This window comes from Equus caballus, chromosome 1, assembly GCF_041296265.1.
Source record: "Equus caballus isolate H_3958 breed thoroughbred chromosome 1, TB-T2T, whole genome shotgun sequence".
In the NCBI taxonomy this organism is placed as follows: Eukaryota; Metazoa; Chordata; class Mammalia; order Perissodactyla; family Equidae; genus Equus; species Equus caballus.
In genome coordinates this window covers 198,487,686-198,514,139 of record NC_091684.1, presented here as the reverse complement: position 1 = coordinate 198,514,139, position 26,454 = coordinate 198,487,686, and the positions used below count along the sequence as shown (strand labels likewise).

General features: G+C 48.0%; 1 protein-coding gene and 1 long non-coding RNA gene across 12 annotated transcripts in view; one reads left to right on the top strand and one right to left on the bottom strand.

Annotated features, from left to right (window-relative positions):
* Positions 1–1,235: 1,235 nt before the first annotated feature.
* On the bottom strand, positions 1,236–2,781 carry LOC138919010 (uncharacterized). Its single transcript, XR_011428897.1, has 3 exons — positions 2,731–2,781; positions 1,786–1,864; positions 1,236–1,557 (listed from the first exon to the last, which is right to left on the bottom strand). It is a non-coding gene; the product is annotated as an uncharacterized lncRNA (long non-coding RNA).
* The window catches only part of TRIM9 (tripartite motif containing 9), a 108,323-nt gene continuing 84,438 nt past the window's right edge, over positions 2,570–26,454 (top strand). For 5 of the 11 annotated variants that reach the window (XM_070242909.1, XM_070242900.1, XM_023625186.2 and 2 more), the window contains exon 1: positions 2,867–3,835. In XM_070242909.1, the coding sequence (XP_070099010.1) occupies positions 3,014–3,835 (822 nt within the window). In that variant the 5' untranslated portion in view covers positions 2,867–3,013. Of the gene's footprint in view, positions 3,836–26,454 lie in introns of all 11 variants that reach the window. The other 6 variants (XM_070242917.1, XM_070242898.1, XM_023625161.2 and 3 more) reach the window with 3 other exon arrangements.

The following is a 26,454-nucleotide window of genomic DNA, read 5'->3' as shown; positions in this document are numbered from 1 at the left end:
AAGAAGTCAAACTACTTTATTACTGAAGGAAGATTTCTCTCCCCATCCAGCAACAGCTCAGCCAATGAGAAATGCTGCAGCTCAGCCAATGAGAAACACTGCAGCCCAGCCAATGAGAAATGCCACAGCCCAGCCAATGAGAAAGACCACAGCCCAGCCAATGAGAAACACTGCAGCCCAGCCAATGAGAAATGCCACAGCCCAGCCATTGAGAAACACCACAGCCCAGCCAATGAGAAACACCACAGCCCAGCCAATGAGAAACGCCACAGCCCAGCCAATGAGAAACACCACAGCCCAGCCAATGAGAAACGCCACAGCCCAGCCAATGAGAAACACCACAGCCCAGCCAATGAGAAACACCACAGCCCAGCCAATGAGAAACACTGCAGCTCAGCCAATGAGAAAGACCACAGCCCAGCCAATGAGAAAGACCGCAGCCCAGCCATTGAGAAACACCACAGCCCAGCCAATGAGAAAGACCACAGCTCAGCCATTGGGAAATGTAGCAGCTCAGCCAATGAGAAGCAGTTTTTGTCCTGAACTGTTACTTTCCCCCAATGGAACTTCATTTGGAACAGCCCCACCCTCCTCTCCTTTTTCTCTATAAAAGCAGCTCCTCTCTGTTCTTTTTTGGACTTGCTTATGGTTTGCCATAGCAGGCACATGCTGAATTGTAATTCTTTTGGCTATTCCAGAATAAGTTCACTTTGAGATAAAATAATAGGCAAGTTTTCTTTTTAAGTTGACAATATGAATTTTGGGGAGACACAAATGTTCAGTCTTGAGCAGATGGTATACTGTGATAAGCAAAGTTCAAACTCATAAAAAGAGTAAAAGCTGCTCACTTTGGAATGTTGAAAGCCCTGGCCCAAGGCTACTGTGACTTTCAGCCACGTGCATACAAAAGTCACAGAAAGGATTGTAAATTATGAGTGGTACTGACAGTCCTAACAGTTTCTTAATAATAACTACTTCTTATTAGCAAACTCGCTTGGGACCCATAAATTACATGTATCCTGCAGATACGTAAAACATTCCAAACCCACACGAAGAAATTCTACATCTGTGCAGGGAGTATGTGCCTTTGGATGCTCTGGACTCAACTAATTAAAAGCCAGGTTAAAAATAAATCACATAGCATTTGTGATTAGCATAACTTTAACAAACAAGGAGAACTTTTTTCCCCCAAATAGCGATCAAGTCTTGTTTTCATTGCAACTGGAGAAGGTGTTGGAAAGATAACCTAATTTATTTCTCCAAGGGTGGGGTTATAAAAAGTCCATTTTTTTCCTGGGCAGTAAAGTGGTTCTAAATTATAAATGTAGCTGCACATAATCAAGTTCTCTCTTCTTTGGAAGATTTCTTAGAACTTGGAGTTTTTGTCATTTATTTCATGAATCACTCAGTAAAGGGCAGACGTACTATTTCAAATGTTAGTACTTCAGAATGTCACTGTCACTTGGCTCAAAGATTTTCCTCTTTTTGGGGGGAGGGGGTCCTCCATCATCAAATCAGCAGTTCTGCTCCAAAGGGCAGGACCAAGAATCTCCAGCTCTGTGTGGGGAGAGGGGGAAAGGTGCTCAGTCTGTGGGGACCAACAGGGGATCCACCCGGCCATCAGCATCAGCATCAGCACCAGCATCAGCACCACCACCAGCACCAGCATCAGCACCAGCATCAGCATCAGCACCACCACCAGCATCAGCACCACCACCAGCATCAGCACCAGCAGCAGCATCAGCACCAGCGCTGGAACAAGGATCCCACCGCCCCTTCCGATACCGAGGGACGCTCAGCCCACACGACACTGAACAACGCCGTTTGGAGTCGAGCACGGCGACCCTGCAGTGACGTGGTCTACCTGGGGGAGGAAGCAAGATGTGGCCCTGAGCACCCAGCACTAGGCCGCTCACGCCGGTGCCCCTAGGGTCTTGAGGGCACCGTGCGGACGGGGCGGGCTGTCCTTGGGCACGGGGACAGGGACGTGAGGGGGGCGTCCACCTCGGGTCACACCCCGCCCCCCGCCCCAGGGCCTGTGCGACGCGCCCAGGACTATGGCGTAGAGCAGGAGCACCGGTCTTCACCAGGGTCCGGCCTTCCCATGGGCACGGTGTGACCCTCGGCGGGTCCCCTCTAAACGCTGGCCTGAGGCTGACGGGGGCGCCCCCAGAGCCCAGCAGGCAGCCCAGGGCGGCCACCACCCCGACACCGCCCGTGGGGGGATCGGAGGAGAGCCCAGGGAGAGAGACGGAGAGGGCAGCGGGGGAGGGGGTAGCGGGGGAGGGTCCGCGGGGAGGGGGCGGGGCCGGCCAAAGGAAGGGGCTGGGGGAGAGACGGGGGAGGGGGGTAAGGGGCGGCGGGAGGACCCAAGGGCGTGGGGCGGCGTGGGGCGGGGCGGGGCGGGGGTGGGGGTGGGGTCCAAGAGGGAGGGCCGGGGAGAAGGTCCAAGGGGGAGGGCCCAAGGGGGAGGGCCGAGGAGAGTGTCCAAGGGGGAGGGTCCACGGGGGAGGGCCGGGGGGAGGGTCGCGAGAGGAGGAGCGCCCGGGGGAGGGTCTGGGCCGCGCGGCCGCCGGGAGACCTCGGCCCGAGCCCCGGGAGGGCGGGCTCCGCACGGCCCGGCTCGCGGGGATCGCGCCGGGGTCGGAGGAAGCGCGGCGACGATGAGTCCTCCCGCCTGAGCCACCCCCGCCCCGGAGACCTCGCCGCCCGAGCGCAGCCGCCCCTCACCCGGCGTCACCCCGAGTCCCCCCGAGTCCCCGCGGGGAGAAGGACGGCGCGTGCGGCCAATGAGCGCGCGCCCGCCGCCCGCCGTCCCCTCGGCGGCTGCGCGGGGCGGGCCGGGCCGGGGCGGGGCGGTCCGCGGGCGGCGCGGGCTCACACGGAGGGAGCGGGAGCGGGAGCGGGAGCCCGAGCGCGCCGGCGGGGACAGGACGCGCCAGGCCCGCCGGGCGCCGCCCGCAGCCCGAGCCCGCCGCCCGCTCGGCCGCGCCGCGGCCCGCCCGCCGGCCCCATGGAGGAGATGGAGGAAGAGCTCAAGTGCCCGGTGTGCGGCTCCTTCTACCGCGAGCCCATCCTGCTGCCCTGCTCGCACAACCTGTGCCAGGCGTGCGCCCGCAACATCCTGGTGCAGACGCCCGAGTCCGAGTCCCCGCGCAGCCGGCGCGCCTCGGGCTCCGGCGCCTCCGACTACGACTACCTGGACCTGGACAAGATGAGCCTGTACAGCGAGGCGGACAGCGGCTACGGCTCCTACGGGGGCTTCGCCAGCGCGCCCACCACGCCGAGCCAGAAGTCCCCCAACGGCGTCCGCGTCTTTCCCCCGGCCATGCCGCCGCCCGCCGCCCACCTGTCGCCGGCGCTGGCCCCGGTGCCCCGCAACTCCTGCATCACCTGCCCGCAGTGCCACCGCAGCCTCATCCTGGACGACCGGGGGCTCCGCGGCTTCCCCAAGAACCGCGTCCTGGAGGGGGTCATCGACCGCTACCAGCAGAGCAAGGCCGCGGCCCTCAAGTGCCAGCTCTGCGAGAAGGCGCCCAAGGAGGCCACCGTCATGTGCGAACAGTGCGACGTCTTCTACTGCGACCCGTGCCGCCTGCGCTGCCACCCGCCCCGGGGGCCCCTGGCCAAGCACCGCCTGGTGCCGCCGGCCCAGGGCCGCGTGAGCCGGCGGCTGAGCCCGCGCAAGGTCTCCACCTGCACGGACCACGAGCTGGAGAACCACAGCATGTACTGCGTGCAGTGCAAGATGCCCGTGTGCTACCAGTGCCTGGAGGAGGGCAAGCACTCCAACCACGAGGTCAAGGCCCTGGGGGCCATGTGGAAGCTGCACAAGGTGAGCCCACGGAAACCCGCCCGCCTCCCGCGCCTCCAGCCTCGGGCGTTGCGGCGCCGGGCCCGCTTCCGCGCGCAGTGCATCCCAGCGCGGGCGCAGTGCAGGTGCCGCCAGGGCCTGCCTCCCCGGGCTGGCGCAGTGCAGGAAGCGCGGGGGGACCTTGAGCGGCGCGCGGGGGAGTGGAATGTCCCCCGAGAGCGGTTGGGGCATGCCTCCCAGCAGGCCTCCCGGTGCGCGGCCTGCGGGCCAGGCGCAAACGCCCCCTCGCCGCCGCGGGCGTGCGGGAGAGCGCTGCGGAGCTGGGCCGAGCCGGCTGCGGGCCCGGGCCGCGGGCCGGGGGAGGCGGGGGGACGGGCGCCTGAGTCACCGCGGGGGCGGGGAGCGCCGCGGGCGGCATGCTGGTGATCCGCGCCGCGGGATGCGCGCCCGGAGCCGGGCGCTCCGGAGGCGGCGCGGCGCGGAGCGGAGCCGGGGGTCGCCATGGCAACCGGCCTGGAGGCGGCGGCCCTGCCCCTCCGGGAGGGGTCCCGGGGCTGGGCTGGCGGGACCGCAGGTGTCTGCGCGGTCGCGGCCTGAGAGCCAGGCAGGTGCGCCTCCCAGGTAACACCTCCTCCACCCACCCGCCCACCCGTTTGTCCAGGATTCAACCCCTTTCCCCTCGGTAGTTGTCTGCAAACTTGCGGACACCTGTTACCAGGTTTTTCTTTCTGGGCTCTTGTTGGCGCGTCCACCAAAGCCGCGTAAAGGAGAGGCGCTTCAACAACGTGTTAGGTCCTGCCGCTCCTCTGCTCAAAATCCTCCAGTGGTCCCTAGTTCCTTAGACGGTCCTGAGAATGGGCAACCAGGACCTCCATGACCTGTTCCCCTTTAACCTCATCGACCCCATTTCCTACCACTCTTTCCCTCTGCTGCAGCCACACCTTCCGTCTTGCTGCTCCTCAACCTACAGCAGCACCTTGCAGCCCCAGGGCCTTTGCATCTGATGTTCATTCAGCTCGGAAGACTCTTCCCAATACCCTAGATCCGGGGGGCTCACTCTTGCCTCCTTCAGATGGTGACTTAGACGTCGCCTTTGCAGTGAGACCTTTCTGACCACAATTGCTGCCTCTCGTCTCAGACACCCCCTTGGTCGCTCCCTGCTTTATTTTTCTCAGTAGTCCTCAGCACTAACTGGCATGCTGTGTATTTTAATTATCATGTTACTTTTGTATTTATCTATTGCTCCCCACACGCACGGGAAAATAAGCTTCATGAGGAAAGACCTCTTTATAATGTTATGCTGACGCTGCTTAGAGGGAAGGGAACCACTCTTGAGACGTGCATAAATTAGGCTCTTACTTTTTCAATAATGCACTTACCTGGGGATGCGAAGGGCAGGGCAGGGCAGGTGTTCAGCATCATTGTAGCGAGGTTTTCTTCTCTCGCTGAGTCTGGAGCCCTGGGATGAGGCCGGGCAGTGAGGATGGTGCCCAGGCCTTAGCTGTGCCCCACTCAGGGTTCCCTAGCATTCCTTGGAGACTGGAAAGGCTGGCCTTTGAGAGAGAGACACGGGGAGAAAAAGGAAATCACCATTTTCAGCAATCAGGGAGGTTTTCTCAACTCAGCATTAACTGGCTGTGGTCCGTGTTTACCGGCCATCTGTGTTCTCACAGGTAACCTGTTAAACCACATTGGCCCTGATGGAGATTTAATCCAGTGCAAATCTGAGCCCCACTAGGCATGAACCACTATTTTTAAAACACTTCAATTTAAATTTTGTTAAATGACATTTAATTTTGAAAGTTTTCAAAACTTTTAGTTCACAGCCAATTTTTTCTTCATAATGTGATTTCACTCTTAAACTGCTAACTATAGCCTATGTTGAATTGCCCTTCAAAACTATCCTTGGAACTAAGAAATTAATGATTCCGTCCAGAAAAATAACTTAGAGCTGCAGGCTAATTAGGGTGGTCAAACCACAGCATTATTTTTCTGTGCAGAAGGGCCTATACTTTATTCATTAAGACCAAAAGCAACCTTTAAATCTCTGTCAAGCCCATGTAGATTTCAGATGTTAAACCATGTGTTTTATCAGTAGTAGAAGACGTGAGTGGACACTGTGGTGAGCACTGGGTTGAAATTTGGATGTCTGCTCAAAAAGAATAATGTTATTCTTGACGTGACATAAGTAGGCTAGGAAGGGAACATTAGTTCATTAAAAAAAAAATTTCTTCCCTGATCTTTTACATATTTTTTCCAAAGTAGTAAGTAGGTATAATTTTTGTTCAGTCAATATAAGGAGTATTAAGCTGCCAAGAAAAACATAAAGCAGAAGGAGGACAGATTTTAACATTCACTTATCATCTGTTAGATGAACAATGAACGTTACTCCCCCACCCTATCTCCATGTCACCTTAATCTTGATTTTCTCGGATAGTCTATTTATTTTCTAGCAATAATACCTCTATCTTCACAAAAGCTTATGGGCCAGAATTTCTCTACCCTTCAAAACATAGGAGAGCAAAGAATTACACTAAGTAATTCTCCCAAAGTTGGGCAGTTAGTTATCAACACAGGGATTACTAGACCTGAAAGTTTTCATTAATATTCTACCATATTAATTAGTCATTTCTAGTGATAAAGAAAATCCTGTGAATAAATCTTTTCCTTGGGCACTGAGCCGTCATCTTACACATTCAAGACAAAATGGATGAGTTTATTTTTTAAGTGGTTTTAAAAACAGCTAGTTAAAATTCCTTAAATTGTCAATTGACCATATTAAAATACTTTTCAGATATTTTTGCCCTTCAAAATCCATGACAAATAATAACGCATAAAGTGGCCTTATAAATATCAGGTAACAGTTTCTATTTAGTAACAGCCCTTGCTGTATTCCTATATCCAACTCAGGTTAGTATAAAGAATTGCTACATAAAAAAATGGTTTTGTACACTTTCAAATAGGCAAATGGAAACATTATTATTGCTTTGTAATTTTAGCAATTCACATTCCTAAATCAAACATTATCCTTAAATTCCTGGTGTGTTTTATCAATCACTGAATATATTTGTAAGCATTTTCTTCTGTTTGTGCTGTTGAGTAAGGATTTTCTTTTCTTTTCTATCTTAAATGCTGACTATTTATTCTGAATCTTGTCTCAAATGTTATTTCTCTTACCTTTTTTTTTAATGAAGATTTGCAATTTAAACATTTAAAATAAACTGTCAGTTGTTATGCTTTCATTTTCAAAGTATTCCGGAAAAAATCTCTGCTTTGTAGTATGGTGGCATCTCATCAAATACTTGTGTAACAAAATGTGTTATTTGATGTAACTAAAATGTATTCAGTTAACTGTGTTATCAGCAGTGAACACAATATAATCTAGATGTTCCTGTGGTAAATGTAACAGGTAGCATATGCTCATGTTTTTTAAATTTTTAAAAATTTACTTCTGGTACAATCAGAACGTTCTGTCTGCAATGTAACCATTCTTACGGGTATTAAGGAGAACATTCAGAGAAGTAAATTGTTGCTCTTTGTATGGAAAAGTAATGGAAAGACCTAGATGGCGGGAGCCCTGGATTCCAGACCTGGTGCTGCCACTTACTCGCTGGTGCTTTTACGGAAGTCTCGTGATGTGTCTGCTTCCTCCCATATGGGTGTAAAGGAGCTAAAGTGAAATTGGTGAAGGTATTTTGAAAAAATAATTTAAATGTTTATAACAGTAATTTCGGTTTGGCACAAAAGGGAGTTTTTGCATAAAACAGAAGTTATTCTCACTAGTCAACAATTACTGCACAGAAATCTCATCCCCGGACATGGGGTCCTTTGCTCCTTCCAGAGGGCAGGGTGCAGAACGACCGAGGCTGCCCTGGAGGTGGCCCGAAGAGTGAGCCCCGTCATTAGGTCTAGGGAGAATGCTCGCTTGAATTAAGCTCAAGGAATAAGAACGCTACACAAAGATGTATTCATATATTTTAAAAAGGTATTTTGCATTTCAATAACAAAGCTAAAATCCTAACCGTTAGGACTCAGTTTTTTTAAGATTCTCCAATGAAGATATTGTTATCGCTTTGAAGTATCAAATTGTTCTTCCTCTATGTGCCATGAAAAGATGCTCTTAATTGGAATTTCAGGTCAAATCACAGTTTGCATAAAGTAAGAGAAAATTATCACAGCCATCTGTGAGTAATAAGAATAATGCACAGGCAAAAATTATCTTTGCACCAGTACGATCAATTGCTCTCCTGTCACCTAGACACTTTCAAAGTGTGTGTATGTATGTAACTTAACCTTGGCACACAGGAAGACAGAATCCATAGTAAGGTAAATGTTGAAGGACAGAATAATCCTAAATAATGTCAGTTTTGTCAGGGATTGTTGGTTGTAAGGAACAAAAAGTCACCTAGGTGATCTCAGAGGATTTCATGGGAAATTAAACAAAAATTGTTTTACAAGGAGAATGGAACTAGAAAGCCAGAAACTAGGTTCCCTCTCTCTCTGTCAGCTTGGACTAGGTTATGCTGCTGTAACAAACAATGTCTGGATCTCAGTGAACTACAACAGCTTCTCATTTCTTACTCAGGTCAGTGCCCACTGAGTCAGCTGTGGCCCTCGTCTATATTCTCCTTAGTCTTTTTTTTTTTTTAAAGATTGGCACCTGAGCTAACAACTGTTGCCAATCTTCTCTTGTTTTTTTTGCTTTATCTCCCCAAATCCTCCCTGTACGTAGCTGTATATCTTAGTTGCAGGTCCTTCTAGTTGTGGCATGTGGGACGCCGCCTCAACGTGGCCTGATGAGCAGCGCCATGTCCGCACCCAGGATCTGAACCGGCGAAACCCTGGGCCTCCGCAGCAGAACGCACAAACTCAACCACTCGGCCACAGGGCCGGCCCAATCCTTAGTCTTGAACTTAGTCTGAAAGAGACTATCTGGGATATGCCAACCTACAGCAGAGGGAAGAGAGCAAGGCAGAGCCACTCAATGGCACTTACAGGTTCCCCTCAGCTGTGGCATGTCACTTCTGCCTACGTTCCGTTAGCTAAAACAAACCATGTGGCCAAGCCTGGCTTCCGTGCTGTGGGAAATAGACTCTCAAAAGAGAGGGGTGCCAGAGAAGGATCCTGGAGAAGGGGCAGAGACTATGTTAGATACCGCAATTTTCCACACACCTCCCTCTCATCTCTGCTTCTGTCTGTTGGGATGGGCCTCCTTGGCCTGCGTGAGACCCGACAGTCTCCTCCAGCCGAGCTCAGCACCACGTTTCAGGTCAGCTGTCCACTGTCATCTAACTAGTGTCTCTGAGTTCATTCTCGAGTTCCGAGAAAGACTGACTGGCTCAGCTGGCGGCAGGTGTTTGCTGATGACTGTCGGGGTCACAGCCCCACCCCTCTGCTTAGGCGGATGCAGAAGACTGGGAGGGTGGGGGGGGGGGGGGGACACGCCACAGGTGCAGAGCTCAAGAGGGCACCAAAAACTGAGTAATCAAGAGAAAAAATATTGTAATGCAATGTCTAAAAAATAAAACGGATGCAGAAAAATCCATGATGAGCAAAATATCAACACTGTAAAACGACAAGGTTGGTAACTGCCATGCTGAGCCATACTGGAGCTGAGTCAAAAAAATCAGGAATATCGATCCTGTCTTTAAGATTTTGACCTTTTATTCATCATGGGTTTTTTTACTTTCGTTTTTACTTCTTAAAAATATTGTGTTAAAATAGTATTTGTGTTGATAACTGAGGTTTGGGGCACCCCCTTAAAGTCTACCCCGAGGAGGGGGCCTCGCCTCCCTCGCCCCAGTCCCAGCCCTGATGGCCAGCGTCAGTTGATACAAACCCGGCTCCTGGTCTCATGGTTCAGCAGGAGGAAAGCCCAGGGCAGATCCTTTGAGAGCAGTGGGGCAGGAGGCTGCCTGTGCAGTCCAAGAGGAGGCCCGTCCGGGTGTGGAAGAAAGCCCTTCCCTCCACCTGGACGTTCTGCGTCGTAGCTGCAGCACGGATGTCCTGAGCTGGTTCCAAAGTGAAGCTGCAGAGGTGCTGATAGTGCAAGAGAAGACGGAGAAGTACAGAGAACACTGAAGTATGCATGATGCCAAATGACTGGTTTGAGTGAGTTTTTCATTAAATTGTAGTAGAAATAGATTGTTCTTAGAGTACTTTTTTTTTTTTTGAGGAAGATTAGCCCTGAGCTAACATCTGCTGCCAATCCTCCAGTTTTTTTTTTTTTTTTTTGCTGAGGAGGACAGGCCCTGAGCTAACATCCGTGCTCACTTCCTCTACCACAGGCGTCTGGGTTGCCTACCACAGCATGGCTTGCAAAGCAGTGCCATGTCTGCACCCAGGATCCGAACTGGCAAACCCCGGGCCACTGAAGCGGAACGTGTGAACTTAACTGCTGCACCACCGGGCCAGCCCCTAAAGTACTTTTGATACAGCAAAAAAAGACACCATTGAAAGGGTAAAATTCTAATGTTGCTCCTGTGACCACACAGCACAACAGTTTCTGAAAGTTAGCAGAGGGCTTTGCCCTTCCATTCCAGGCTTTCCCAGAGTTTTCATACTGACATCCAGGGTCACTTTTTAATCCTGGAAGAAGAGTTAGCTTTTAAGGGGCCGCCAGCAGCCTACCTAGATTATAGAGACTATCTGGGTTTCATATCTAATTCATCCCAAAGACACCTCAGAGCCAAAACCGCTTCCCTGGGGCATTCTCACAGCAGTTTTATTCCCAACCCTAAACTTGGTTTAGGGCCTCTTGTCCTAAACTGAGAACCAGCTCCGAGTGAGAAGATGGGAAAAAACAAGCAGAACGCACGGGATGCACTTAACACGGGCGTTGGGGAAGTCACCCGATTTCGTTCCCCTCCTGTTTGGCCCTGGCCTGCACGTCTCTTTAGCTTTTCTGGCTTCCAGGCAGCATGGTGGCCACCGATCTAGTCAGCACCATCTGCGTAGTCACCTCTTCCCTGACCTTTGTGGCCTCCCAGCTTCCCCACCAGCCCTCTCCTCGTCCACCAGGCCTTCCCGCCACCATTTCCGAGACTAGACCTTCAGGTCACCCCACTGAGCTTGCCAAGCCCAGGTCCAATCAGCTGGCCCCGACAGCCTCGCCCCAGACCAGCCTGCCAACCCGCGCCCGAGGCCACTCCCCCTCCCCAGGAGTGACCCCCACACAGCAGCATCCCCACGCCAGCACCCGAGGCCGCTCCCCCTCCCCAGGAGTGACCCCCGCACAGCAGCATCCCCATGCCAGCACCCGAGGCTGCTCCCCCTCCCCAGGAGTGACCCCCGCACAGCAGCATCCCCATGCCAGCACCCGAGGCCACTCCCCCCCCCTCCCCGGAGTGACCCCCAAACAGCAGCATCCCCACCCCAGCTGGGCTTATTTACACACTTAGTTTTTCTTGACTGTAGAAAGAGAGTTTTCTTCATTTTGACTGATTCATTTTAAGATGAAAAATCAAGAAAACGTGTTGAGTTTCTGTTCACGAGTAAATAAACATCCCTGACTTTTCTCTCCTCCCGGACGTGCCTATCCCCACAGGCTCATCCACCCCGTGGTTTCAACTCTTGCTTGTACCAGAATGTCTACACAGACCTGGTCATCTCGGTCTCCTTCCCTTTCACAGTGTGGCCCCACATTGTCTTCTGTCTCCTACCACCCTCCTTCATAGCTCCCGCCTCTGTGTTCCAACACTGGACCTCCTCCCACTGTGTTATAATTGCACCTATTAGAATCTCCCACTGGACCCTAATAACTCAAAGTCATAGACGTTTCTTACATATCTTTGTTCCCCCCATTTCTGCACTTAGCAGATGTTAAAGAAAGGTTTGTTTAAAGAAGAAAAGAATCAGTAAGAAGAAGATTAATGATTGGCAGCATATCCCAATATTTCAAACTTGCTATATTAGCCTGACAGTAATAATTAAATTTAAAAGCCTGTATTTCATACTTTTTGCTAAAAATGTACCAAACATTTACTATATGCCGGGTACTGTTCTAAGCCCCTTCCAGGCATTTTCTCCTTTAATCTTCAGAATTTGCACATCTTCCTACGAGAAAACTGGGGCACAGAAAGGTGAGAAAGTCCTACCAGTTGTAAGTGGCAGAGCCAGGCTTTGAATCCACGCTGTCTGACTCCATAGCTCATGTGCTAAGCTTCTGTCTGTCCTACCTCCTGATAATCACAGGAAATACAGGACCTGTTATATATTTATGAGAGTTATTAAAGCACGGCTTTATGGTCTTATAAATTACAGTGACGTGACAAATAACTGAGATCCTTTAGTTCTCATGTATGAACATTACTGAGAAATTAAAAGTCATTTGTCTCCTAACTTCCCTTGTGACAAAATTAATTGAGAGAGGAAAATACGGCACGGAGGGAATGAAGAGACAAGTATGTTGAGTATTCTGTAGACCAGATCATTGGAGATGCACCAGGTAGGCCAGTTACCTTGTGAGGGGTGCGTCCTGCCTCCTTGTCAGAACCAGGCTAGCGACAGATGGACAGTGAGGTTCCATCAGTCCAGCCATGGATTTATTGTCCCTCTTCTAACAAAATAATCATCTCAAGATTTATAGACAGAGATGACATAAAAGAATAAGTAGAGGGTTTTTTTTTTTGGCATTTTAAGTATCTTTATTTCTGCAAATCCAAAATATTTATAAGTCTATCTTGGAAAACAGAAATATGTTTAAACCTGTAAGCAGGTATCTGCTCTGTGTTAACTTTCATTTCTTTTTTGTGTCTTTTGCTGAGAACGTTAAAAGAAAATACATGTATTCCTGACCTGCGTTTTACCATATATATAAAAAGGAAAATGTGAACTGGAAAAGCCTATTTTTGAAGAATGAACTTAAACACTGGCAGATAAAATTGTTTTTCACAAGCCTTTCGTAGAACCAGAACTGTGCATTTTGTGTGAATAGCTCTGATCCAAGAAGAAACTGTTCCTTAAAGAATTAGCTTTGGAAGTCGAATGCCAGGCATTGTCCTTTGGTGTGGGGATAGCTGCCTTCTGTTGTTAGCTGGTACACGTAAATGGTTAATTCCCATCTACTGCTGATTTATTTGTATGAGGCTGACTTTCCAGCCAGATAACATCAGTTCCACTTTATTGAGATTTTTGTTCATCCTCTCTTTACTTTTCCTTTGCTTGCAGCTTGCATTTTGAGAGGCAACTATTTGATGCCAAGTATTTATCATGCTCTCCCATGCTCCAGGAAGAGCCTGCGAGAGAGCCGGGCTGCTCTGACCATGCTGTACGTCAGTCTAAGACGTTATCTGGTCTCTGAACAAAGCAGGTTGCAGAATGCAGTAAATGTGAAGATGGGGAGTGACAGTTTCCACCCAAAGCTTTTTGATTTTGTAGGAAGCAAATGCTCAGAAAGTCAAACATGCACAGGTTCAACTCTAAGTACTACTCCCCAAAGCTAAGGGAAATGACTCTATAACATAATCCACCATTTTTAATCATTTGCTCTTTAGTTTTTTTTCATCTGTGCAGATAACCAGCAGTGGATTTTACTCTAGATGTGTGTAGTCCATTTCATAGTGCTCCTGATGAGATTTATGCCATCACCAGACGCACCAATTTGTGAGCTTGATAAAGTGGTCTTGCTTATGCTATGCCCTGCCCCCTCCCGCATCTCTGGAATGTTACCCCGAGCACGTTAGTCAGATGAAAGCGGACTTCCATCCAGTCTAAAAATCCTACGTGGCACAGATAAATCTGTGGTGCTTTCAACAAGCAGTTGTTACTGATTTTATTGATCATCAATCATCTGGCCAAGACTCAGCAAGGAATATGGTCGACTGCTTTCAGGACACAATCCAGCCAGTGTAAAGAGGCTTGACACTTACATTCAGCTCATGTTGTCTGGCTGTCCTCTGCCTTTATGGCAGTGAATCTGCTTTTGGTGGAATTAAAACATTATTCAGTATTAAATAAAATTTTCTCTTGAAGACCAAGAAATATAGTATATAGAAACTTGTATGATGTGCAAGGATGCAGAATGGAACTACCACTCCCAGTTCAAAAATGGCACCTTACACCTGGACTCAGACATGGATTTATGACTCCTCTGGTCACTGTGTATAAAAATTCTGTGGAAAAGTTTGAATTGATAGTAAGGTCTTGCTATGTGGATACAAAACATTAGTAAGGGAGCTGGCCTGGTGGTGCAGCGGTTAAGTTCACACGTTCTGCTTCTCAGCAGCCCGGGGTTCACCGGTTCAGATCTCGGGTGCGGACATGGCACCGCTTGGCAAGCCATGCTGTGGCAGGCGTCCCACGTATGAAGTAGAGGAAGATGGGCAGGGATGTTAGCTCAGGGCCAGTCTTCCTCAGCAAGAAGAGGAAGATTGGCAGTAGTTAGCTCAGGGCTAATCTTCCTCAAAAAAAAGATTACTAAAACTACTGGTAGTAATTGGCAAATCAACACATAAATATTTTACATGAGTTTTAAAAACCCTGAAGCCAAAGAGAAAATTAATACTTCTAGCATTGAGAATATTCTTGATTCTTCTTTCCTGAAGATGCTGCACTCTCTTACCTTCCTACCAGCAATGTCTAAGGGTTCCAATTTCTCCATATCCTCACTAACACTTGCTATTATCCGTCTTTTTGACTATAGCCATCCTAGTGGGTTTGAAGTCGTGTCCCATTGTGGTTTTGATTTGCAATTCTCTAATGACTAGTGATGTTGAGCATCTTTTCATGTGCTTATTGGTTATTTTTATATCTTTTTTAGAGATAGGACTATTCAGATCCTTTGCCCATTTTTTAATTGAGTTACTTGTGTTTTATTGTTGAGTTGTAAGAGTTCTTTATATATCTTGGAGACATACTCACTTTTCAATGGAAGGGACAGCGATAGGAGTGTCTCATCTCTTAGAGACACAGGAAGCAAAAAGCAGACACAGAGCTGAGTGTGAGGAAAAACTTGTCAAATCTGGCCTCCTATGACCTACTGCTAATTCCTTGACCAATAAGCTCTGTGAGCCAGTTCTGAGGCAGAGCTCAGATAAGGTCTATAAGGATTGGCTCCTGACAAATAGGAAACATGGAAAGGTCCAAAAGCAGGAGGAGGAAGTAATGTAGTGATCAAGGTCCCTGGATGTGGTGGCTGTGCCTCCTCTGCCCCGAGTTCCACTTCTCCTGACTTTGGTGATGGAGTCTACTTCAGTGCAATGTTATAAAGTTCCAGTGGTTCTGTGGTTTCTGTTACTTACTGTTACCATTCACAAAAGTCACTCCAGGGTGTCAAGTTGGTGGATTCTTCCCCTACGTTTGAGTTATGAGTTGACAGAATTGGGACACTGGATCTTTGCGATCATTTCCCCAACCCCCTCCCAAGACAGAAAAATAAATCCCAGAACACTTCAGTAAATTACCAAAGTCATACAGTACATATTACCAAAAACCCCTGCTTTCTTAGAACTTCGGTTAAGAACTCTGACATCCATCTTCTGTCCCCTCTTCTCTCCTTTGGGTGCTCTTCCGCGCCCCGGACAACCGTGATCCCAGCTCTTCTGTGCTCCACGTCCACACCTATCCAGGTGACCTTGACCGTGTTGTTCTCTTCAATGGGAAATTATAGATGTGTATACTGTTGAATTAGTGTTCCTACATTATCAGTAAGGTATTCTTTTTTTAACATTGCCCTTCAATAGACGGTGCCCTTGCTCAAAGGATCAGTCTGGTGGTACAGTTTCAGCATGAGCTGGGAAAGGAGCGATTTGTGGACAGTGGGCTCTGCTTTGCGTCTCACACAGGGAGAATGCCGCGCGGCAGTGTGGCCGTCCGCTCGCATTGGGAGAACACCGCGCAGCAGTGTGGCCGTCCACTCGCATTGGGAGAATGCCGCGCGGCAGTGTGGCCGTCCACTCGGATTGGCTTCTGCTCTAGCCAGAAGCACAAAAGAAGTTTGTGGGATGAAGTGAAAGAGAGTCTCCTGTTGGTCCTCTCCCCTTTTGCTGCACTACTTGTCAGCTTTGTTGGCACCTGCCTGACCACCAGCATTCTCTACTCCTCCCCTCCCCTCCTCCTGTGAACCTTCCAGTTCCTGCCTACCCGTCTGCAAGCTCAGCTTTGGGTCCAATGTATGTGCCTTCCTTCCTGGTCATCTGCATGCCTTGCTCTGACCAGTGTGTGTCCAGTCTGCTCATCCATCTCCAGGTCCTTGACCAGCAACTTCTGGGGAGTCTCTCTGCCCGCCCATCTGGCTTGTGCGCCCTCTGTCTCCAGCCTGACGCTGGTTTTCCCAGCCCTGGCTTCCTTCCCACTGAAGGTCTGAGTGCCGACAGCTCCCAAATCATACCTCGTGGGTAGCAGCTTCAGGGCTGGCACTGGTCCCAACAATAGGTTACTGAGATCTGCTTGGCCCAGCACTTGGGGCGATAAAATAAGGTCCCAACACGTACGTCTGGGTTGTATAAAAATGCACTCACATAACTCTTTTCTTTTGAAACACGCTGTAAAATGATTTAACTAAATACAAACACAGAATCCATTGCTAGATAGCCACCACTGACACGAAATGTGGATATTCAGTAGAGCCTGGAAGCCCTGCTTACACTGAAGGCAGGAAGTAAAGAATAATTTGTAAATTTCATCTGCAAAACAGGGAAGGAATGAATTAGAAGGTAGACAGTGATTGCACAGTTTGGAGGCTGGCCAAAGACTTGTCAATTGCCGTCTTCTGAGTGGAGCCAAATAGTTCAATTATATTACATTTCGCTTCCTTAAGGCTCCTGCTTACTTTTATGAGAACAAAGTCATCAATCTATCATTTATGTTATTAATTTGCATGTTATGATGGCTTTTGGCTTATGGTCAATTAGTAAGTTTTCTAAAAGTACATGTACAAAAGGTTATCATTATGAGATGCAGCCATCAAAAACTAAGCCAGTGTTTTCAGAGAAATTCTTTAATTAGTATATCTGAAGGGATTGGTATAAAATTTGCATAAATATTAGACATGAAAATTAATTTCACTTAGTATTTGTTCGCATCTTCTGGTTTTTTTCAGGGATTAAGTCATATTGATCAGTGTTAGACTAAACCCTCTACCTCCCTCTGTCCTGCTGCTCTTCAGCCTTCCCAGCGATGTTAGGGACTTCAGGTGATCTGCGTTCAGAGCTCCCCCCTCGCATAACCACCTCAAGGCCCCATGTGGCCTGGGGGAGGCCCTCACTGTTGCCTCAGATTCGGGACACGGATGGCGTAGCGTGAGACCCCTGGCTGCTAAGTGGCACCGAGCTCCGGGTTTATTCAGCTGCTTAACAGGAGATTCACACAGTGACTACCTAAACGGAGCACTTCTGTATGCCCCCAAAGACGACGGGATAATGGTCACACAGGTAGTGGCGTGTGGCCATTTTTATTCCCAGGTGTTTCTGAGAAGAACTGGTTCTTGGAACGTATTAAAACCGGGGTTGTGGAACGGCTGCTGTCAGAATAGGATTTGCGTTGTGAGCTGTCCCGTGAGATGTGATTGCCTGTCAGTGTCTTTCCCGCCGTGGACTGTTTCTTCGCTTTAACAGTAACGGTCATTAGAATTGGGGTAGGAGGGCTGCATGCGGCTTGACGCTGAGACTGAGGGCCAGGACTTAAGTCTGACGGCTCATGCTCACCTTACTCCAACCTTCGTGTCACCTACAGGAAAGATGAGGCTCCTCCCTCGGTGCTCCTGAAAGCTGTTGATCCTGCATGCCGTGGTCAAGTTGCCACATTAGTGTCTTTTTGACTGAAAGCAAATGATGACAAGCATTTTGACACTATATATAAGCTAGGAAAAAGGTTCTTTTCTTTTTTTTCCCCCATTTCTTTTTATTGTATCCATATGAGATGATGGATGTTAGCTAAACTTATTGGGGTAATCATTTCACGATGTGTAAGTCAAACCTTCACGCTGTGTGCCTGAAACTCATACAGTGATGTGTGTCAATTATATCTCAGTAAAACTGGGGGGAAAAGCTGGGAGAATCTGACAAGCACAGCAGGGATGCAGGTTAACAGACAGTAAAATAGTCAGGAGAAACAGGAAATAGAATGAGCATGGCAGAAATCGAAAAACCAGTTTCTGGTTGAGCCCTTTGATAGCGAGCACTAAAGGGAGAGTTGGGGCCCCAGGACTGGAGACCTGCTGAGGCTAAAGCACAGGGGCACTGCCCGCAGGTGCTGTGGGGCCTGCTGGTGTGGGGCCACAAGAGTGGGCTCTGTCTCTTCATCTGCTGTTGTTCAGGCAACGCAGTGGAGGGGCAAGGAGCTGGGCCTTGAAGCAGGCTGGCTGCGTTTAACCCCTGGCCTTCCCACCGCTGAGCTGTGTGAACTTGGGTAAGTCCCTTCACCTCTCTGTGCCTCCATTCTCTCATCTGAAAAATGGAGATAATAATCAGACCAACCTCTCGGGACTGTGGTGAGGATGAAGGGAATGGCAGACACGGAGCCCCTGGAACAGCGCCCGGCCAGAATCAGTGCCTGAGTAATGTGAGCTAGTGTCACCTGCCAGTGGGCAGTGACACGGACTGAATGAGAGAATGAGTGGGTGGGAAAGTCGTTTGTGATAAATCTGAGTTTTTTATTAGAATGGAGCACCCATAGAGTAGAGAGCTGCACGGAGCGTGGAGGGCAGCTGAAACTCTGACAGTTGGTCCCCTAACACGTCGGTCCCTCCTGGGAAAGAGGGAAAGACACAGGACCTTCCACAGAGGCAGCGGATAGAGAAATGGAGAGGCACGGCCCAGGAGACAGAAACTTCTGGCAGGAGGTTCTGACAGCCCCTCAGAGGCACCCCTGGCCTGGAGAACGTGTCGCTCCTCCAGCAGAGGGGCCAGGAGATTCTGAGCCCAGGCTTCGGAGCCAGAAAAGCTCGCCTTCTTCATGTACTTGAGTTTACCTCTGGTAAGTTATTTAAGCCCTCTGTGACTCGGCTCCCTCATCTGTGAACACGCCCCCACCCCCTTACTCAGGGCAGGCTCAATGAGACCTTCTTCAGTGATTAATGCTTTCACTGCTCAGAGGTCATTCGGTCATTCGTCCTGGTGCTTCTGTACTCTTGTAGGTGCTGGGGATGCCGCAGTGAGAAAAGAAGAGGGGTAAACCCTGCTTGCTGAATTAAAGTTTATTTCACGGAATAGTTGTTGAATCCTTGCTGTAATACTCTTTTAAGTTGTATGTTCTCTGACAAGAGAGCCCTTGAAGGATTCTTTTGCGTTCAGTGCATTTTACACCAAATGAGGTAGAAGTTGGGTGGATTAGCCGGGGTCTTCAGAGATACAGAACCAATAGGGTATATTGTGATCTATTATAAGGAATTGGCTCATGCAGTTGGGGCCTGAGGAGTCCCGTGACCTGCCACCTGCGAGCTGGAGACCAGGCGAGCAGGTGCTGTGGTTCAGTCTGAGTCTGAGGGCCTGAGGACCAGGGAGCCAATGGTGTAAGACCTGGTCCGAGCGAGGAGAAGACCAGTGTCCCAGCTCAGCCGTCAGGCAGAGAGAGCATTCCTCCACTTTTTGTTTCTGTGTGGGCCCTCAAGTGGATTGGGCGATGCTGGCCCACACTGGGGAGAGCCGTCTGCTTTACCCAGCCTGCTGATTCAAATGCTAATCTCATGCAGAAACGTCCTCACACACCCCCCCCCCCCCCCCCCCCCCCCGCCAGAAATAGTGTTTAACAGGGTATCTGGGCACCGTGTGATCCAGTCAGGTTGACACATGAAATTAACCCTCACTCAGAAGTTGGCCAAGAGCAGTGAGAAACTGAGACAGATCGGACCCCTCCCCCAAAGCCCTGAGAGTTAGGGCAGTTCGGCCATCTGTTTCACCAATTGTTTTTCCTCAGAGCCTGCTGCTCCAAAGCTTCCTCACTCTCACTCACCTCTGAGTGTTTGCAAGGAATTCATTCGGGCCATGACTTTAAGGAGTGCAGCAGAAATGAGAAAAAGATTGACAGGCAACAAGCTGCTAAGGCGTGCTTCCAAAATGCAGCCTCCGGTGGGCGTGTGCTCCTGAAAACTTTGTGTAGATGAAGTCCTATTTTAAATGTACTAGAGACACTTTCAATATAAAGAAATCTTTGGCACATGCCTATTTTTCAAAAGTAAATATCTGTTGTGAATCCACATTGCCTAGATTCCAGGACACCAACAACTTAATAACAGGCTTTAAAATTTTTTTTTCTAGAAAAAATAAGAAAGCGAATTGTAAGGTACATCCCAATTTCAGAAACATTAACATGGAGTAAGAGTGGGGGTGGGGTCCATCAGGAAACTGGGAATAGTGGAGGCCAACTCTGATAGGAAAAGCAGGAGACGCAGAGTTGGAGGCTCCTGTTCTGACCTGTGTCCGCCTCGTGGGCAACCCGCTGACTCCTCTGGACCCCCAGCCTCTAGTGTGTGGAAGGAGGTACCGTCAGATAGAGCCAAGCGCCCAGTCAGTGGCAACTTTAATTGGGATCTGGATTTATTGATGTTTCTCTGACTCTTGGATAAAATTGTCTGCTACCTGCTGCTCGTGCCTTTGTGAAGAGGCTCTTTAATTTTCCTCCTGTTTCAAGTCTTTTCGTTGGGGCTTCAACATTTGGGGATCAAAGGACGATGAACCAGGTATCTGCAGCATCTTCTGTTCCCCTCATTTTACGAGGCCTTGGAAGTGCCCCAGGGGCTCCAGAGCCAGAGAGAGGGCGGCTGACAGCACAGGTGGAGGGAGCACAGGACGCCCAGCGGGGAGAGGGAGCACAGGACCCCCAGCTTGGAGCTCTGCTTCCCCATCCTGCGTGGGACATCCCACTGGCGGATCTGTCATGATTCTTGTCCACAGATGACATTCGTCATTTCCTTGCAGAGAAAGAAAAGAGCGGGCTGGAGGGGGCGGTTCAGAAAGAATAAAAAGCTGTTTTTTTCTATTTGTTTCCTAAAGTGAGAAGGAAGATTTGATTGAAAGAAATGAAAGGTGGGAACAAAATGGGTGAGTGTGCTTGGGCCTTCTCACCCACATCGTGGGGATTTTTAAGATGGAGTTGGGATGCGAACCTGGCCTGGAGTTCCTTCTCTGAGGACAAGAGCCACAGTCCGGTGCTGAACTGCTAAGAGGAGTAATGTGTTCATTTCAGGTGCCACATCCTTCCATCTCAAGTGATGATTATTGATGCGGAAGAAACAGATGTGGGGGTTTTGTCATTGTCCACGGTTGCTGGTAAATACGTCAAGCCCTTATTTGTGCCATTTGCCATTTGTGCCATTTGCCATGGCTGACGTAGGCTACCCGACATGAGGGCACTGACCTTGGAGCTGAGAAGAGCCAGGACAAGCCAGCCCCTGCACAGCACCACTCCTCGTTAGCTCTTTTGCTTTATGTCAGGTGGCAGGAACTGCCAGATTGCAAGTTTTCTAAGATAATTTCTAAAATTATTTAAGCCTGCAGCTGCAGGAAAAAAGATACATTGCGGGAAGTTTTAGTGTAGAAATCATGAATATACAGCTCAATGAATTTTCACAAACTGATGACACCTGTGTAATTAGCACTAAATCAAGAAAGAATGTTGTCAGCCCCCGGAAGCCCTGCTCTTGCTCCCTCCCAGTGGATGATCCCAACCACCCTGCCAAGGGTACCAGCATCCGAGCCTGCCCCTGCCAAGGGTCACCAGCATCCCGACCTGAGCCTGCCAGGGGTCACCTGCATCCTGGCCTGCCCCTGCCGGGGCTCACCAGCATCCCGGCCTGCCCCATCATGGGTCACCAGCATCCCGACTTCTAACAGCACATTGGTTTTGCCTGGTTTGGGGCCTCACATGAATGTACTCACACAGCACTCACTCTTACCTGTGGCTTCCTTTGCTCATCTTCATGTTTGTTGCATTAATTCATATTGCTGCATGCAGTTTTAGATCATTCATTCTTGTTGTTTTATAGTGTTCCATTTTAAGAATATTCCACAATTGATCCCTTCTGCCACCGGTGGGTGTTTGGGCAGTTGGCAGGTTTTGGCTGTTACAAGTAGTGTAGCTGTAAACGTTATAGACCCGTCCTTTGGGGCCCAAAGGTAAGCAGTTCTGCTGTGTGTTTCCCTAGGAAGGGTTGCTGGTGATGGGTGAGCATAAGGTTAGCATCAGTGCACGCTGCCCGACAGCGTGACCGAGCGGTGGGGCGTGGGATGTCCCACCAGGCTGCTCCTCGCTGTGGCCGGCACTTGCTGAGGTCTGTGTTTTCGTTTTAGTCGTCCTAGTGGCGTGTGGTGGAATCACAGAGTTGTGGTAACCAGTGGTTAACACGTTTGCGTACATTGTCTGGTCACTTAAATACCCTCATTTGTACGAAGTCTAAGTCCTTTGCCCACTTTTCCATTGAGTTATCTGCCTTCTTTTTACTCACTTGTTTTTTAAATTTCTTTTTTATCCATACATACTAAAAAAAAGCCTAGTTCTGAAATAAGTTGCTTTTTCCTTGTGGGCCAGAGGTACTAATTAGAAAAGATCTGCCACCTCTGTTTTCAGTTGTAATCTTCTCTCGACACGGAGCTTCTGCCCTGCTCGCTGCTCTCTATCGAGTCTTTATCAGGTTTTCTGCATATTCCATAGCTTCACTGAGAGATAGCAGAAAGCAATTTAGGGAGAAGGGTTTTTTAAGAGCAAACAGTGCAATTGCAAATACATTTTCAAAAGAGAACAATTCTTTCTTAAGTGAAAGTAAGAGCTATTCAAATAGTCTATAAGAAATGAATTGAAGCCTCCGTGACCTCCAAAAAAGTAATTGTGATTTCATATTAAATATGAATTTCAAAAGTTTCCAGAGGTAAGCCTTCTTTTTCTGGTCCATTATCTCAATAGAAAGACTTTGTTCCTTATCTGTGTCTTTTTTTTTTAAACCCTGTCCATGAAAAATTGAATTCCTCCTATGTATTATGTGAGCTGTTTTATTTTTTAAATCCTTATTTAGATGGGTAGTACAGTCTGTTAATCCATAACTGATTCTATGGCAAGAAAATAGAAAATTTTAAATAATAGTTCACTATTTCAGAGGTTAAGGAACTTTCCTTGGATATGGGTCAAATATACAAATAGGTTTTTCATAGAAGCCTAATTGCTTTACCCTCCTTCAGTATTTTTTGTCCTGTAATAAGATAAGATACAGTATGAAGACTACTATTTCAGGAGTCTCCCCATAAAGAAGAGAGAAATTTCACCTAATGATCAAGAAAGAAGTGGGGATATTCCCAGACCGTCCAGAAGGTACAGGTATTTACCTGGGAGCCCAGAGCTGCCAGTCCTGCCCTTTGTGCCTTCCGCTGTGCGCAGCATGGGCCGCCCAGAGCAAAAGCATGGGCAGCCCAGAGCAAAACTGGGAAGAAGAGAAAGATTCCTTCCGTGCCCTCTGGTCCCCTTGTCGCCATGCCGTCCCGTCCTGGTGCCCCTCACACTGCTGAGACCAGGACTGGCAAATACCTAGCACCTTGCCACTCCTCTTTCCAGGCCCATGGCAACCATCATCGCCAATCGTGGCACTTTTCCCAGTGAATCCAGGTGTGACTCAAACACAGCTTGGAATCCTTAATGCAGCACACTGAGAAACCAGTACCGACCCATCAGATTTGGTATTTAAGATGGTGTCCACTTGCCATCACTTTCTTAGGCAATATGAGTCTTATTCTGTCTTCCCCATCAGCCTCAAAGTGTAAATGTATTAATATCCCAAGATTATTTGCACTATCTTATTATCTTACATTATCTTATATGACAGTCCCTGTTGTCTGAATTTCTGACTCATCATTTTCTATCCTGGTTCTGGACACCTTCCATCTCCATCAAGACAAAGAGACCTTGGACTGTGTGAGTCCAGTGCCTACGGGGACCGGAGGATATGAGCAGGCTTTGCATGTTCAGTCCACAGGAGCAATAACAACAGTTTTCACCTCCAGAAAGAAATACACTGTCTCATGTCCCAGGTGACACGTGGCCCTGTGTGTCTTTGGCTTGTCCACTTTTTACAAAGGCATGCAGTCACTTCTTGTCACTCGAGGTAGTTGTGGTCTGCGGAGTCACCGCGCGCACTGAATTCGCCAGTGCTGAACCATCCTCCTCGGAGGAAGGCAGAGTTGGCTTCCTGCCAGCCTCTGGTCGCAACATTTTTGCCACTTGATCAATATATAACCTCGTGTTATGTGTTTCTGTTTATAGACACCTTGTTTAATACATACTGTGAATTCACTGTTGTTGAGCTCACAGCCAGCAGCTCTGTACCTCATGCCTGAACGGAGCCATCTGACACGTGGATTCGCTGTCATAGAGCCGTTGGTGATGTTCCCTGGTTATCCTTTGAATGTCCATGGGGTTTGTTGGGATAGCCTCTCTTCCACTCCTCTTGTCAGTAATCTGTCTTTTCTATCTCTGTTTCTTGATCAGTATTTTGCAAAGAATCAACTACTGACTTTTAAAATTTTCTCTATTGTTCGTTTCCAATTTCATTGGTTTCTGTTCTTTATTATTTTCTTTCTTTTTCTGCCCGTTTTCTTTTTTGTTTTTTTGCTTTGTTTTGTTTGCTGAGGAAGACTAGCCCTGAGCTAACATCCGTTGCCAATCCTCCTCTTTTTGAGCTAACATCCGTGCTAGTCCTCCTCCACTTTATATGTGGGTTGCCCCCACAGCATGGCTGACAAGTGGGTATAGGCTCGACCTGGGATCCGAACCTGGGAACCCAGACCACCGAAGCGGAGTGTGCTGAACTTAACCACTATGCCATGGAGCTGGCCCTCTGTCCCTTTTCTTTTAACTTTTGCACCTTTAAAATACAGATATTTAAAGTACCTCTCTTGGGTCCAGCCCCATGGCCGAGTAGTTAAATTTGCGTGCTTTGGGGTTAGGTGGCCCGGGGTTTGCCCGTTTGGATCCTGGGTGCAGACCTACACACCACTCTTCAAGTCGTGGTGTGGTGGCATCTCACATAAAAAAACTGGAATGACCTACAACGAGGATATACACCTATGTACTGGGGCTTTGGGGAGAGAGAAAAAAGAGAAAGATTTGCTACAGATGTTAGCTCAGGGCCAATCTCCTCACCAAAAAAAAGTACTTCTCTCATAGACAGCTTATAGTTGGGATTAATTTATTCAGTCAATCTCTGCCTTTTGATTGGGGTGGTTAGACTTTTGAATTTAATATAGTCATCGAGTAGGGTGGATTTAACTCTGCCGTTTTCCTATTGGCCCCATTTGCTTATTGCTGCCTGGTTGGTTGGCCTCTCTGTTTTTCTTTCCTGCCTTTGTTTGGGGTCATCAGACATTTTTTAGGGTTTAAGATAATTGCTATATTGGGCTTTTAGCTAAAGTTCTTAGCATTATTTTTAGTGGCTACTGTCATGAGTCTAATGTGCACCCTTAACTGATTGCAGTCTGCCTGGAGCTGACGTTGACGTAAAACAGAGACCCTGGAACAGGCCGTTCAGTTCCCCACCTCTTGCTTTTTGCTGTTATCATATATATTATGTCTACATATGTGTAAACACCACCCTACAGTGTTGTAATTTTCACCTTTAACAGTCATATTCCTTAAGTTAAACACATTAATAAATTTAATTAATTAAGGGGAAAAGTGTATAGTCTTTATATATCATACGTATATGTTTACCCCATTTCAGGTGCTCTTTGTTCCTTTCTGCAGATTCAGATTGCAATCTGATATCATTCCACTTCACCCTAAAAAAGTGCTTGTAACATTTCCTTTAGTGCGAGTGTTCTGGAGACAGATTCTCTTAGCTTCTGTTTATCTGAAAATGTCTTTATTTTGCCCTAAGCTTTGAAGGTTATTTTCATTGATGTAGAATTCTGCCTCTTATTTTCTTTTAGCACTTTAAAAATTGTGTGTTCTGTGACCATCTTTCCTTCTTTGTTTCTGATGAGAAGGTGGCTGTCACTTGTATTGTCATCCCCTCTAGGTAATGTGTCTTTTTCTGGTTAATTTTGTGATTTTCTCTCTCTTTGGTTTTTAGGAGTGTGACTACCATGGTCTGGGTGTGTGTTTGGTTGATTTGTTTGCTTTTTAGTTTATCTTATGTGGAGTTCACTGAGCTTCTTTGAATTATAAATTTTCAGGTTTTTTTTAAACCAGATTTTGGAAATTTTGACCACTATCTCATCAAATGGTTTTTCTGCATTATTCTTGATCTCCTCTTTTTAGTCTGCTTTAATTAAATGTATTTTAGGCTGCTTGATATTTTCTTGCAGGCCACTGAAACTCTGTTCATTTTTTTAACCTTTTTTTCCCCTCTTTCCTTCAGGTTGAATAATTGCTATTGATCTCTTTTCAGAACCTTTATTCTGCCCACTTCAGTATACTGTTAAGCCCATTAAACTGATGTTTATTACAGATATTATACTTTGCTGTTCTAGTATCTCCATTTGGTTCTTTTTTTTAGCTTCCATTTCTTTGTTGGAATTCCCCATGTGTTCATACATCGTGACTATCCTTTTCTTTAAGTCATTGAACATACTGTAATAGTTGTTTCTGAGGTATTTCTCTGCTAATCCAGCATCTGGGTTATCGTGGATTTTGTTTCTATTGACAATTTTTTTTCTTTTTGCTGGGAAAGATTTACCTTGAGCTAACATCTGTTGCCAATCTTCCTTTTTTTTCCCTCTGCA